At 36.8% G+C, this 15869-nt stretch overlaps 1 protein-coding gene across 5 annotated transcripts in view; it reads left to right on the top strand.

The window, feature by feature from the left end:
• Positions 1–15869, top strand: part of gcgra (glucagon receptor a) — a 118625-nt gene that overhangs the window by 79084 nt on the left and 23672 nt on the right. For 4 of the 5 annotated variants that reach the window (XM_051716475.1, XM_051716473.1, XM_051716474.1 and 1 more), the window contains 3 exons: positions 11492–11634; positions 13629–13725; positions 15052–15159. In XM_051716475.1, the coding sequence (XP_051572435.1) occupies positions 11581–11634; positions 13629–13725; positions 15052–15159 (259 nt within the window). In that variant the 5' untranslated portion in view covers positions 11492–11580. Of the gene's footprint in view, positions 1–5985; positions 6007–11491; positions 11635–13628; positions 13726–15051; positions 15160–15869 lie in introns of those variants that run through there. The other variant, XM_051716477.1, reaches the window with a different exon arrangement.

The following is a 15869-nucleotide window of genomic DNA, read 5'->3' as shown; positions in this document are numbered from 1 at the left end:
GCAACACACCAGATGCAAACAGTTATGTAAATTACCTCTTGTCACAGCTGCTCATCCCTCAAGAACTGGCAGCATATTTTGTGGGTTGAAGGCATGCTTTGACTTTCTCCAAATGTAAAGCTTTCTGGAAATAGGAAATAAAGTGATGGATGACTTCGGCAGCAGACAATCTTAATTTTTCCCATTTGCTAGGTGTTTTGCGGCATTCTGCAAGTCTTTAACAAGATTATACCTCTTTGTGTCTGTGCCTTGGCAGAGGATAGAGGTGATTTTCCAATGCTTGCCCAGCCATCAGTTCCAGGATTGTAAAGCTCATAGCGTACAGATTTTGATGAGATGAGTAGCACAGAGGTGCTGATTTAGTTCTCTGGTAATTTATGACAGAGGATAGATGAAAAATAGAAACACCACATGAGAAAGAGTTTAATTTTGAACTTTGCATTTACTGATATAATGTTACATATTTAGATATGAGTTTAGCATATACAGGATGATGATGCATGGTCCAGTATTAATAAGGGAAACAAAATGAATTTTTACAAAATCTATAAAATACATCCGATATCATTCTTAATAATGCATTTTGTTTTGTAATTTACTGTAAAATACTAAATCAAATATTTTATGTAAAATGATATTTCAACAATAGTTTGACAATTTAGTTATACATAATTGAATAAAGACAGACAAAACAAATATCAGAATCCCATTCAAAGTAATTAATCTGAAAGGTAACTTGAAATTTCCTCTTTGAATTATATACTGTATAGACCTATGAATATATACATATACTCTATAAACCCCTATAGTTTGAATTAATTAAAGGTTTTAATTAAATTCAGACTGAATAATTAGCCTATGTAGGTTATATATTTTTTTTCAAATGTACGTCTAATTCATTTAATTATTAAATACTCCATGAATTATAATAATTATTACAAATTAAATAATATCACCAGCAACAACATTTACATTTTACATTTAAATGTATTCATTTGGCAGACACTTTTATCCAAAGTGACTTACAAAAGAGGAATAATACAACTTAAGCGATTAATCTTAAGGAGACAGTTGTACGAAAAGTGCTGCATCACAAAGTTTCAATTGCATCAGAAAAATGCTATCCAAGACAGATTAGAGTGCAACAAGTATATTATATTTATAATTGTTTGGTTTTTTGTTTTGTTTTTTTCATTGTGCTCATGGAAAAAATTTGTCTTTAGCTGTTTTTTGAAGACAGAGAGGGAGTCTGCTTTACGGATGGAGTTGGAATGATCATTCCACCACAGAGGTACAGTGAAGCCGAATGTCCGGGAAAGTGATTTGGTGCCTCTGTGTGTTGGTACCACAAGGTGCCGCTCATTAGCCGACCACAGGCTTCTGGTGGGAACGTAACTCTGCAGGAATAATTTTAGGTATGCTGGAGCAGACCCAGTCACTGTTCTATATGTCAGCATCAGAGCCTTGAACTTGATAAGTAAAGCAAGCGGCAGCCAGTGTAGAGGTACAGAAAGGGGTGTAACATGTGCTCTCGTTGGTTCTTTGAAGACCAGACGTGCTGTTGCATTCTGTATCATTTGCTGAGGTCTAATTGTACATTCAGGAAGGCCTGCAATGAGAGCATTACAGTAATCCAGTCTAGTTATGACAAGTGACTGAACAAGGAGTTGTGGGGCATGTTCAGAGTGGAAGGGTCTTATTTTCCTGATGTTGTAAAGTGTAAATCTACATGATTGTGCTGTTTTTGAGATGTGTTCAGTGAAATTTAGTTGGTTGTCGATGGTTACCACTAGATTTCTGACCATTTTGGAAGGTGTTATTGTAAATTAGCCCAGCTGGACAGAGATGTTGTGCTCAACCACAGGGTTGGCTGGAAAGACAAGGATCTCGGTCTTAACTAGGTTAATTTGCAGGTTGTGTTCCTTCATCCAGGCCAAGATGTCTGCCAAACAGGCCAAGATTCGAGCCGTCACCATGGGGTCGTTGGGCTGGAAAGACAAGGAGAGCTTTGTGTCATCGGTGCAGCAGCTGTAAGAAGACCCGTATGCTTGAATGATGGGTCCTAGTGATGATGTATATATAGAGAACAGAAGTGGTCCAAGCACTGAGCCCTGAGGTACTCCAGTATGTAGCTGATGTGACTTGGACACCACACCTCTCCAGGCTACCTTGAAAGACCTGCCTGAGAGAGAGGACTTGAACCAGCCAAGCACAGATCCTGTGATGCCCAGAGTAGAGAGTGTGGACAGGAGGATGATGGTTGACTGTGTCAATAGCTGCAGATAGGCCCAGAAAAATAAGAATGGATAATCTGGATCCAGCTCTCCACCTGTTTCAGCGATTAGGTGACACACAGCAGGGCAGTTTCGGTGGAAAGTCCACATTTGAAGCCTGACTGATTGTTGTCTAGCAGCTAGTTCTGTGAGAATAAGGCAGAGATCTGATTGAAAACTATCCTTTCAAGTGTTTACGCCATGCTACTGGAACAACATGCTACTGGTAGACTTATTCTGCACCAGTACTGAGGGGGGCTTCTTACTCCAAGGGTTTAACTTAAACTTTTCACTTCAAAATAAAAACTAATATTATTCCACAAATCTAAATGAATGACTTTTTGACATGCATGGACATACTGTATCTTAGCTGCTGCAAGCACCGAGGGGAAAAATACACAGTGTGCTGCCACATATAGATGAGCACATTGGGCAAAGTCACTTGGAATCAAATAATAAATCAAATCTTTATAATTCGCTGCCCACCATTAGCATAATCCCAGTAGTGAACTCGTAAAGTCACAGTTTGGCTAAGTGCAAATTTAATATGCTTATTCAATTGCATAGCAATCCGATCAGTAAACATGCATGAAGTGACCAAGTGTAAATACCACCTTGGTCTGGAGCTTTGATCACAAATGCTGCCACAAGAAAACTGTTTTGGTGAAAAGTCATGTCAACTCACTGGACTAATACCCAGGATATAAGACCAGAAACCATGATATAATACTGATCCAGCCTGTTTCTCTTTGGGCAAAAGTTACAGTAAGGTCATCATCAGTACAGCAGTACTTCAGATAAGAGTGGAAATTGCTGAAGCCTCTCTAAGGGCGCTTTCACACTAGAGGTTTTGGTAAGAAACCGAGTCCATTTGACATCATAGTTTGGTTTGTTTGGTTGAAGTGAAATCCTTTTCATCTCTTGCAATGCATGCATGGCAGACAATGGGACAAATACTTAAATAACACAGTGACACTTGCTTCGTTGTTACCTAGCTGCAGTGGTAAACATCTGTCAGTATTACTCACATATTGTAGTTCAGACCCAAAAGTACAGGTGGAGGGGGGGTGGAATGGCACTCTCATTCTAACCAAACATTCAAACTAAGTATGAAAACAGTCTTATTGTTTTGACTGCCCTCTGTTTTGGTGTGAAGCTCATTTCTCACTGATTGACCTTATTTGACCAACCAACATTGGGTGGGCTGTGCTGCTCTAGGCATGTGCCTGTCACTCTAATTCTTCTGTATCCATCGCTGAATCTGCTGTTATTATTAAACAGGCCATTTTCAACTAACCCTGAAGTTAAACAATGATAGCAAGTCTTGTGTCGTGCTGTTACCATGAGTGCACTCAGTGTCATCAAAGTCTTAAACCTCAGTAACTGTGTCAGTCATTAGATCAGCATCCTGTGGTACTCATTTTGTTTAAAGTCAACAGGAAACAGCATTTGTGACCCATTTTACTTTTGTAATGTGACATATTGTAACAGGATATGTAGTGAGAAAAATAATGTACTGTAGGACAGGACTTGATTTTATCAATCAGGAATTGATTGGATTGTGAAAAGTGGGTAATAGATACCAAAGTGGAGCCAGGTGATTGTTAAAAAGTAAGAGGGGTATGTGACATTAGTCAGATGGGAAATAAGTTAGAACATTTTGATAAAAGATTACAAAGACAAACATTAGTTTTTTTAGGAGTAATGTGCACCAATGAACCATGCACAATAAGCAACCTGTGGTCTTAGAATCATGTTATGTGCTCGTTGTATCTATTGTGGCAGTTTCCTGCTGAAATAAACACTAGAGTCGCTACAACAGTTAGTTTTATTCACTTTTACACAAATCACGAGTAAAATGGCAGGTTATCAGTTCATAAATACTTACTTTTTGCCCTGTTTATGATATCAAAAACACTTTTACTATGTATGCCTGTTAAGGCAATACATTTTTACCTTTGCATTACATAAGTACAAATGAAACACCACAGAATGACGTATTTTCTTCGGAAATTGTCTTTTTTTATCTCATGTTTGCTTGTTTTGACACTATTGGTCAGATAAAAAAAGTTATTCTGTTACAAATTGCGAATTTTGGAACATCTTAAAATCATCTCCCTGATGAAAAATCGATTTTTAATTGAATTAAAAAAATTACACATTTAGGTTAATATGCTATTACAATAATAGATAGGTATAGAAAGCTATATTTGTGCCAAGTTCAACAGGAACAGGTTTTCTTCCCAAGAAGTTTAGTCTCTTTAATCCTTTACATTTAGTCCTTTAATGCACCGCAGCTACAGCCATTAAAGCGCCGCTTGTTCACTGTCAAATCCTCTGCTGTGAGTAATGTTTCTGTTATGATGTTGTAACGGGTAAAGGATGGGCAAGGAGGAGGTGGGAACCGGTAGAACAGTCAACGTAAACTTTATATATATACACACACACACACACACACACACACACACATATGTTGGTTTAGCTATGCTTATGAGGACTCTCCATAGACATAATGATTTTTATACTGTACGAACTATAGAACGTTCCTCACAAAAAACGTTCTGCATTTTTACATTTTCAAAAAAACATCGCTTAGTTTGTTTTTAAGCGATTTGAATAATGGGGACACTAGAAATGTCCTCATAAATCACATTTATAGCATAATACCCTTGTAATTACCAGTTTGTAACCTAAAAAATCATACTCGTAAACCACCCAAACCCGTGCGCACACACACACAAGCACACACACCGGCCGCTTGTGTCTCTCTCTCTCTCCCGATCTGGTGTCTCCGGCTAAACTTTATCTCTCTCACCCACTGATTAGTTGACTCAGTGCCAGCCATCCACCCTCACGGCCTGGCCACACCCTCCTCCTCGTTACACATGTATAATCCACAGTTTTGATTGTGAGGTGTTAAAATAGTTTAGCTGTAAAAAGGCTCATCATACTGTTGTGCCCCCGCAATATTTATAATCTAACAGCTAACAACTTTTGATTGCACAGTGAGGATTGCCCTGTGACTCCTGTGACCTGTTCGTCAATAAACATTTCTTTCTTAGAAAAAAAGGGGTTAACACAGCCAAATATATTATAACATCAAATCGCAATACTTACAGAATCGCAATACTTTCAAAATTGCAGTACATATCAAATCAGCAACTAAATAGCTTCGGGAGGTCTGTGGCAATTCCCAGGCCTACTATCAGTTAGGCTAGGTTTGGGTTTAAGATTTATAGTTTATGGTATTGAGGTAGGTTTTATTGATTTAAAACTAAACAGAGCATTAACCTTAAAAACCTCATCTGTTTGAGATAAATTTAACTCACACAGAGGACATTTCACCTCTTAACTGCCGCACTATGTGTAATGAACCACGTAATGTAATTTAGCAAAAATGTTGTCACAGTCATGTAACGTTTATGAGATCAGGCTGATAATAAGCCCAGGAATGTGTATTAAGTAAGTAGGGTAATTTACTTAATGTTGACATGTTGTTACTCTTTCTTAGTTTTGTTTTTTCACCACAAACCTTATTAATTTATCGAATTCGAAAGGTATTTTAACTGACACGCTTGCCCCAACCTGCCCAGAGACTGGAACAGAATGGAATTTGAAACGTTTTAGCCAAAAATGTTTCCATGGTAAAGGTGTTTTTTGCAGAAACGTTTCAGATTTTGTTCTGTTCTCTGACTACGGCTGAATTGGGGGCACAATGTGGATCAATACACAGGTAAGTGAGCATTACTACGCTCAAAGCTTAAGAGCCCTATTATAAGAGGAATACATCATATGTGCAAAGTCAGTGGGCATCACTTTGACTTTGTTATTTTTGTGCAAGCATGAACTAAGTCTAGGTGCAAGTGGGTTGGCGAAATTGCAGGTGAAAAGCGCTAATGGGCTGGGTCAAGAGCAATTTAATTTGGAGGTTCTTCTCCGATTATTGCACAGTCTGCATCCTATTATATATATATTCCATTACCTTTCAAGCAATATAGATAGAAATGAAGACCATTCATAAGAATTCAGTAGCGTAAATGGGCTTAATGCAATGCATTAGAAAAAAAGAAATATGACCTTTTTACATTCTTTTGCGTATTAACTACGTCCTTGTTATATGTCAGGCATATTTCTATGACAGTACTATGCTCCTTATATACGCATGGAAAATATGGAGCTTTGTAAAGCGGTATACAAAATAAACTTTTTATTATTATTATTATAATTATTATAATTAATTGATCTACTGACACACAAATCATGGCTAGTATTAAAAGTGATCGATAGCTCTTTGATATTATCTGCTGTTGGAATCCCCAAACTGCAAATGCATGAACTGAGTTTAGAATTTGCGGTGAGAATAGACCTGGTTCTCAAAGGTCAAAGCGCAATTACCTATTTCTCCAGAAAATAGTAAACTACATTTTGTGCCACTTAACATAGAATAGCATGAAAATTGTGCTTAGAATTAGCGCTCTCCTGAAAATTGGTTAAGATGCAGCACACGGTTGTTGCACATAGAGTAGTCACGAAAATAGAGCTGAAGTGTGTAATTTTTTAAATGTTACAATACTTTTTCCTATCCCAGCTTAATATGCAGAGACAATGAAGTAACCCATTTGTAGGCTGATTTCCTCAAAAACTGTAAACACTGTCTATTTAGCGTTATACAAAATGGCTCTGTTTGTTTAAGCATCCAGGCCGACACCACCACATTGACACAACCAATGGCATGAATTTGGGGTAGGACTATTGGTTTATTTGATCAATGGCACAAGGATGGAGTACTCTGGAAAGCTGTTTGAAAACAATGTTATTTTTGCAATTTAGATAGCTGGCACTAGTGGTGCAGAAATCACACACCACACTTTAGCTTTAAGATCCAAAATCAAGTGACTCTACAGATGCAACCTTTAAAAACATGTTTTTACATGCGCTTTCAGGCGATTCATCACGTGAAATCCTGCAGCATTGCGCAGGCGGGCTTCTTAGAATTAAAATACATCTGTTGTACTTCTCACAATATCCACCAGGCACATGAGACACTGTTGAATACAGTTACAGGTAGCCTTCTGCATCTTTTGTGGGTGCGTCATGCAGTATCTCATGTACATTTTAAGGTATAACCTTAACCCTAAGGAAGGGATAAGAAGATTTTAAATATAAGCTACAATACGCACTGATGAGAAAAGCTGGCCTGCAAAGGTGATTGGAAGTGAGTCAGATTTTATTACAAGTGTTTCCAAGATGATGTCAATGTTATCTTGAAATTCAAACTGTAAAAATTTGTTTTTATGCTCTTAAATGCAGTGTGCCAAATCACGTTGCTGCCAATTCAGATGGGAGCGCTGCATATAGAGTCTCTACTCAGATCCGCAGTCTTCTTTACCACAAAATTGCATCACAAAAAGCACATGAATTAACATGAGATGTGATGTTGAAAGACACAATGCCATTGGCTAAAATAATCACATACCATGTAATCAGCAAATCAGTGTTTCATCAATGGCCCCATTTACACTCTGCATTAACATGTGTTTTCGGTGATTGGATCGCTATCGCATAGCATTTGACCACAGTAAATTTGACAGGTATAAATGCACCCAAAACGCATTGTGATCAGATCCAGAGGTGGTCAGGGATGGATTCTGACCAGTGTTGGGTGTAACGCATTACTAAGTAATTAATTACTGTAATTAAATAACTTTTTAATTGAAAAAAGTAAAGTAAGGGATTACTCTTATTTTTTCAGTAATTTAATTAAAGTTACTTCTGATGTAATTGCGTTAAATACTGAATAGACTACAGAACAATTCTATATAAAACAATAGTGAATTTAAAATAGAAATTCAACGTCTAATGTTAAAATGTATGTTTTCTAATTTAATGCAGCCCCCTTAAATTCTTTGGCCAGTTCATGAATAATTTATTTGATTTTATATTATTTATTTGAAAGAATTAAAAGAACAATTTCATGTCTATCCTTGTATTTTTCATCTGGTCAAGGTTGATAAGTGTTTTAGAAAGTAATTAGTAATAAGTAATGCAATTACTTTTCAGACAGAGTAATTAGTACAGTAATCTAATTACACTGTAGATATAATTAGTAGTTAGTAATTCATTACTTTTTTAGAGTAAAAAAGTTCTTACCCAACACTGATTCAGACCACATTCAAAGAAGGTGTTAATGCAAATGTGTTTTCGTTATCCAGATATACATACGTAAGTTATTAATTATGTGATGAGGTTACGCGACAGTCATCCACTGTTAACGTGCTATTTTGTGTGTTCTTTCATTGGAATAGCTCGTCTCTCCTCCTAATCCCCACTTGCTCTCATCTCTCTTCTGCTTTTTAAGCACTATGTGGCTCGTGAAACCAAGCTTCACTTGCGCGTTTCACATGGGAAGCAAATTAAGCACTTACAATGCGCAGAATCAGAGATGAATATCATTCGATTTGCTTCACCGACCCCAAATTTAGCTTTGGCGGTTGCCAAAAAATTTTCAATGAAGGAAAAAACCTGACTGTCAAAGTGATGGAAAACATTTGAATTATCCTTCAGTTTATTTACATTTTCTAAAAGACAGAGAATTTTCATTTACCACCACCTCTGATATAATATGTAAGTAGTGTTTTCAATTTTGTGCAGTTTTATTCAACCGTCCGGATATAAAACGCATGTTAACGCAAGATGTAAATGGAGCATATGACCTCAACTACTTTCACTTTGCTGTACACATTTACCTCAGGAAAGTTATCTGATCAGTTGTTCATAGCCTCATTGCATTGCCTCAATAGTTTGAAAAGTTCGCATCAAAAGCCTAATCGTTGACCTGTCATTCATTGTTATGTATTTTTACTCCTTTTTAGGTTGGCATGCAAAAAATCCTTAAAAAAATAGATTATCATACAGATGGCATATGCTTGAGTACACTATAGACTACACTACAGAGCCTATATCTGTACTGTGATCCTATCTGTCACTATAATCACCATTTCACAGAGACACACACACATTTATGCTCTGTTCTAACATTACCTCTCTAAACCACTGCAGTAATTGGGCTAGAAGTGGTGTAAATGAGGGCAGAGTGTATCCTGTCCATGACTCTCTGCTTTAACTGGCACTGTAAGCTAAAGCTTGAAGCCAAGACATCGGCATGGTCAACAGTCTGTGACCTTTATTTGTTCAGGGGCCTCTGCACTGTACATCGTTCCAAATGTGGAATAATGAGCCTGTTGTTTTATATAGATCAATAACCCATGTCTTAATTGGGTTGCACAAAACTGCCAACAGTCTATGTCCTTGTGTTCTATCCTGATTACACATATTCAGCAAACAATGTAGTGATCTAAGGGTGCCAATGAGAGCCACACTGCTCAAATTATTATTCTACATGATGTTTTCATGCTCTTATCAGCAGAAAGAGCCAAAATCATGAGCTTTCAGGTTGACAGTCTTGTTTTGGGAGTTTTTAGTGCAAGGTTGCCAAGCTGTAGAATACTTAGCTGTTTGATAATGGATAGGAATTGTAAGGACTGTATGGATTCTGGTTCTGACTATGATTCCACTTAACGATTTGGGGTCCTTAATGAATTCAATAATGATTATTTTAGTTCCTTATTATTATAAACACTCCACCCTATAATTGGTCCTAACTATATATTAAACAAAAACAATACTATTTTTGGTAACATATTTTCATGGTTTTACCATGCATTACTACAAAATTATTTCTGAATGTGTGTATTTTAACTTCACATTGTCACATGAACAAAAAGTTAGTAATTACACTGATTTAGACTGATCGCACTGTGAATCCTGCGACAGTGGGTCAAAAGTTCTTCAGCTGAAATTGGTCTATGCTTACCAAAATTTGAACTACTGCCCCCAAGTGGTTGAAGCTGGAGGTGTTCTTGAACTAATGGGCAAGTGTGAGCTCCAGTTTCCGGGTGAAATATCCACAAAGATTTTTAAATTGAGTTGTTTTTAGTTGTAAATGATGTAATGCAGTTAAAAGGAATGAATATTTTAGTAACCCTCCACCCTTACCCAAACACAAACCCCAACCCTAAACCTAACTGTTAGTGGAGTGAAAAAGTAATCTTAGAGGGAAATGCAACCTCCAAATTGTGCTCATGATTGTTTATGTGAAAGCAGTTACTTCCTAATTTATGCGAACCGTGCTTTCAGTAGGAAACGGTGAACATATTTGAATTGATGCAAAGATGTCTGATGGGAGATGCAACACCTAGGGCATTATTTTAAGACTGCTATGTCTTAAGCGCAGTACTATGCGATAAATCATACCCCCAAAGTCAGTTGGAATGGCCATGAAGTTTTGGTATTTTCATGTAAGCATGCGGTAAGTCTAGGCCCGACTGGGTTGGCGAAATATCCATGCAAAGTGTGAACTTAATTCGGTGGTTCTCCACTGGTTATTGCTCTGTCTGTGTCCTATTATATATTCCATTCCCTGTCAAGCAAAATTGAATAAATAAAGACAGCCCATTCATAAGAATTCAGTAGTGTAAATGGGCTAAAAGCAATTAATTAGAAGAATAGAAATATGGAGAATTTGTGTCTTATGTTCTTTGGCTAATATTAACAGTGATTGTCAGGGACATTGGTAGCACCTGCACTGACATAGCGCTGCGCCTAATCCAAGTACGGTAATAGAGCCCCCAGTCTTTCTCTCTCATCATAATCAATTCAGATTGCAAGCTCAAAACTCGACCAAAAATATCCTGTTTCTACATCACTGTAGATTCAGTAGTGAAGAAACAGTGTTAGACCATTTTAGTATGGAGTTCTGTCTGCATTGGCGAAAGAATTCAGAACTTCAAGAACTGTAAATGGAACTATGAAAATCAATTGGTCTAAGTATTTATTTATTTATTTATTTTCAAAAATGGAACTGAATAAAAGGAAATGAAAGGCTTTATAAAAAGGAAAGGCCTAAAACACACAACAGAGCACTTAGTAAGACCAAAAGAGTTCTTGCCAAATACAGTAAGTTCATGTGATATCAATGTGACATTAAAAATACCAAGCTTTACAATATTCTACTGGCTGATAAAAATAGAGCATGATGGAAAATTTACGACGCAGTCTTTTGTAAAGTTGTGGCACAACTTCTGTTCCCAACCATATTGATCATGTGTGTTTATCTCATTTTCATGCTCTCTCCCTCTCTCTGTCTCTGATTTTGGCAGTGTGGTGATACCAAAAGCGTTCCTATGACCTAAGCATCCCTTTAGCCCCTCGGTCCCCTCCCAGTGGCAGCAGCAGCAGGGAATAAGGGATGTCACAAGTATTCCTCCTTCTGATCCTGCTCAATTTCTCATCCTGCATCCAGGTCAGAGATTTCTTTATTCTCTCCCTCTTTTTCTTACACTCTCTCTTAGGGTCACCAGATGACCATGAACTAAACAGTGTAATATAGTAATGGACTACATGTAATCTAGATTACATAATCAGATTACAAAAATTAAGCACTTGTAATTATATTACATTACATTTTTAGGTTACATTTTAGTTTACTAATGTTTAATAAAATGAGTACAAACTGGTGCCTAATAGCCTGAACCTAAAATTATATTTTCAACAAAACATTATCTAACTATGCAATAAGTAATCCAAAAGTAATCAGATTAGATTACCTTAAAGTGTAATCTAAAAATAGCATTACTGATTACAATTTTAGGTGTATCATTTATAATCAGTAACAAATTACATTTTGGAACAATATACGCAACACTGGATAAAAAATAGGGACGGGTTGGAGACGTGGCATGGTGGGTAGTGGATGCCCTTTTAATGGGGTGGGCGACCCTAATTTGAATCCAGCCTGTTGTAATTTAGGTTTGTATTTTAATTCACAACAGTTTGTAAAAAACTGAAAAGATCATGATGAAACATTATTTACTGGTAATGGCTTGGATACATTTGACATTTGGACAAACTATGAGTCCAGCCTGAACTTCTCATTACAATCCGACACAAAGCAAATGTTTTGCTGACCTGAAGTGAAGTAGTTAACCTAAAAATTATAATTCTCTCATCATTTACTCACACTTATGTTGTCTCAAACTCTATAACTTTCTTTCTTCCACGGAACACAAACAAAGATATTTTTATGGAAATATGATGTCTGTTTGTCCATACAATGTAAGTGAATGGTGACCAAAATTGAAAGGTCCAAAAAGCAGATAAATGCAGCAAAAAAGTCATCCATATGACTCCAGTGGTTTTATCCACGTCTTCTGAAGCGATCCAATTGGTTTTGGGTGAGAACAGACCAAAATTGAACTCCTTTTTCACCATAAATCTTAACATTGCAGTCTTTAGGCAGTCCCTTTCTGTGTTTTTCTTTTAGTCATTTCTACACGTGTGATGTTTGCAGTGTGCACTGATTTGTTGTGGTGTGTGTTTTTTTTTTATTTATTTTTTTTACTTTAATTAGAACTCAATTGAACTGATAATTGAGTTTCAGTACTCGTTATCCTCTCCCCCAATAGCAGAAGACTTCCAATAAGCACCTCAGTGCTTATAAATATAAAAAAAAATGGATCACATTAAATAAATGAAATGTATCCCATATGGCAAACTATTCCTTTAATGTCTCTCCTAATGATTTGAAAATGATTTGTTACAAAATAAACTTTAACACTCATGTTGATCCTGAAATCCTGAAAAGTTTTACTGACCTGAATTTAGCTTAAAAGCGCGGTCAAGTTTACCATCGCACGGCGAAATTCTGTGGGCGAAAAACAGTCATCTCAATGGGAATTTCACTTGATGGACTTCCAGTGGCGAATAATTTCCCCTCATGGATGTTGGATGGAGTTCAAGTTTGGTGAAGTTTGACAAGCGTATTCGCTGTGTTGACCAATAGGAAGTTGCTTAGTTTTGCAGTGACCTCTGTGTGGGCGGTGTTTCGTATACAGCTACACTGAATATTCACAATGGACAAGAATCATTTTGGTGGCAAGTTTCTTTTTAACTTTACTCTCACAGATTATAAAGTGCAACATTAAAAATAGGCTGCTTGACAATTAGTTTTTGATATTTTCACACACACTCAACATCCGCCCCTGCTTTCTTCACCCGTGGAATTTCGCTGTTCAAAGGTAAATGTGAAAGCGCCTTTAGATTTCTTTTTGGAATTTTGTTGTCACCATCCACTTTCATTATATGGAAAAGAGCATTCTTAACAATCTGCTAGCTAACTTCTTGTGTTTTCCACCAAAAAAGTAACATTATACTTATTTTGAGCAGCATGATGTTAGAATTGTAATTTTTGGTAGCTTTTGGAGGTCTCACAGCTGCATTTTAAAACATATCTTACAGGTGTCCACGGCTGTATCCCTCAAAACTTTGATGGCAAGATGGATGATGTACCGAGATGAATGTTTTCGAAATATTACTCGAGAACTCCCACTGACAGGTGAGTCATTCAGCCTCCAGCCACAGGGAATGGAGTAAAAGACTAGAAGAAATCGCTTGACAAGTGTAGTTTTGTCAAGCAACACAATTTAGACTGTACATTTTAAAAGCATATATGTGCTAAAAGTTAATCTGATAAACTTTTAAGAGTACTCTAGAACAGGGGTCAGCAACCTGTTGCATACAAGCCAGCATTGGCATGCGGAGGGGTAATCACTGGCACACCAGCAACGGTGAGAGAGGAGTAGACTATTTTATTTATATAAATTCCGCACCTGCATTGCAATTTACATCTTGATGTAATCCTTCCTCATGATTACGCAGTGTGTTTTCATCAGCTGAATGGGAGGCTAAACACATCGTGGGGTTCAAAAATCGGAGTCTATTCAAAATATAAATAAAACCTGGAAATAAAGTTTTAGGATTTTGCAGGTGCGATTCACCGAAAAGGGCTAAATAATTGATCGGCTTGTGATGCGCGAATGGCTTGCACGCACAGCGTGAGTCTCGTCATACTTTAATAGTGTGTAGCCTTCCATTCAGCTGATGAAAACACGCTGCATGATCATGAGGAAAGATTACATCAAGATGTAGACTGGAATGCATGTGTGAAAACCTTCTTATAAATAAAATAGACTGCTCTTCTCTCACTGTTGCTTGCGTGCTAGTGATTACATGATTACAATGACATAATATAAGAAATATTTAAGATTCCACACAATTTCGTGATGAGTAATCAAATAAGCAAATTTGTGACATGAACTGTGTTCACTCATTTTGTACAAAAGCACAGCTTTTCATTCATTAAAGCACTTTCACAAGATGCTCTGTGAAAATTCACATGCAGGATCATTATTATTTCATAATCATCGGGTTTTGCAAAAAATTTTCACTCAAACTGTTATGCTGATAATATCATTTGTAATGAAAAATAAACGAATAAAATCAGAAAAATGGACTCTAACTTCCATTGACCAGGAAAATAAAAAATGGCACTCCATGTCAAAAAGGTTGCCGACCCCTGCTCCAGAGCTAATAAATGGCCAAAAAGACAAAATGTGTAAAAAAAAAAAAAAAAAAAAGACAAACAACATGGCCAAAATGAATTTCATGGGGTCTTTAAAGTGAGGGTCAGTGTGTACGTGCATCAGGGGTCTTTCCGAGATCCTGTCAACAGCCATGATGAAAGTGTATAGTGCTCCTAAGGACTTCAGAAGGAGGTGTGGAAGAAAACACTGCTAAGATCTCAGATTTGGGGTCATGTCATATACAGATCTTTGAAACTAGGGGACTTCAGCATCTTTGAACTTGAATGGTTGCTTTCCAGGTGTTGTGTGCAATAGAACGTTTGATAAGTATGCCTGCTGGCCGGATGGGCTGCCCAATACCACAGTGGGTGTGGCCTGCCCCTGGTACCTACCCTGGCACAGAGAAGGTAAGATTTACTGCGAGTAAGTCTCATGAAATCTGTTAAGGTCTTAAAGGTACCATTATTTTTTTGCTTTGTGACATTATTTCCATGACAATTAAGCACATTACCCCTCAAAAATTCTCATTACTGTAATGCAAAAAAAAAAAAAAAAGCTGGGAATGGTTAAGTTAACTGAAAAATTGCTTGACAAGTGTCTTTTTTTTCTTCCTGTGTTGCATTTCCTATTGAACAAGAAGTGGGGAGAGGACATATTGAATTGACATTACTGTAATTCCTCCCAAAAAATTATTGTAATGCAAAAAACATATTATTTAAATTGTTAAGTACTTTCACTTTGTAGTTCAGGGCTTCTTAAATATTACCCTGGCATTATTAAAAGGAAAAAAATCAATGCTGCAATGTTTTTTTTTTTTATATATACAGCTGCTGAGGGAGTGACAGTACATTTGTAATCTTTCTCTCTTCCTACTGCTGTTATCCTTTTCTTATAATTTTTTTCCTCTTTTGGAAAGTCGTGGAAACACAATAGTGGCTATTTTCAGCAATAATATTTGCTATGATTTTTAATTTACCTCTTTATTTCAGCTGCAATGTTTATCCTTCTATTGTTTACTTCAGCATTCCAAACACGGAAATGTAAAATGGATCCATAGTCCTAATTTTTTTTTTCTTTATGTAAAATATAATTTCTTATGTTTTCTTTTGATTTTAGG

This window comes from Myxocyprinus asiaticus, chromosome 14 (assembly GCF_019703515.2).
Source record: "Myxocyprinus asiaticus isolate MX2 ecotype Aquarium Trade chromosome 14, UBuf_Myxa_2, whole genome shotgun sequence".
Taxonomy (NCBI): domain Eukaryota; kingdom Metazoa; phylum Chordata; class Actinopteri; order Cypriniformes; family Catostomidae; genus Myxocyprinus; species Myxocyprinus asiaticus.
This window is presented reverse-complemented; position numbering and strand designations above follow the sequence as displayed.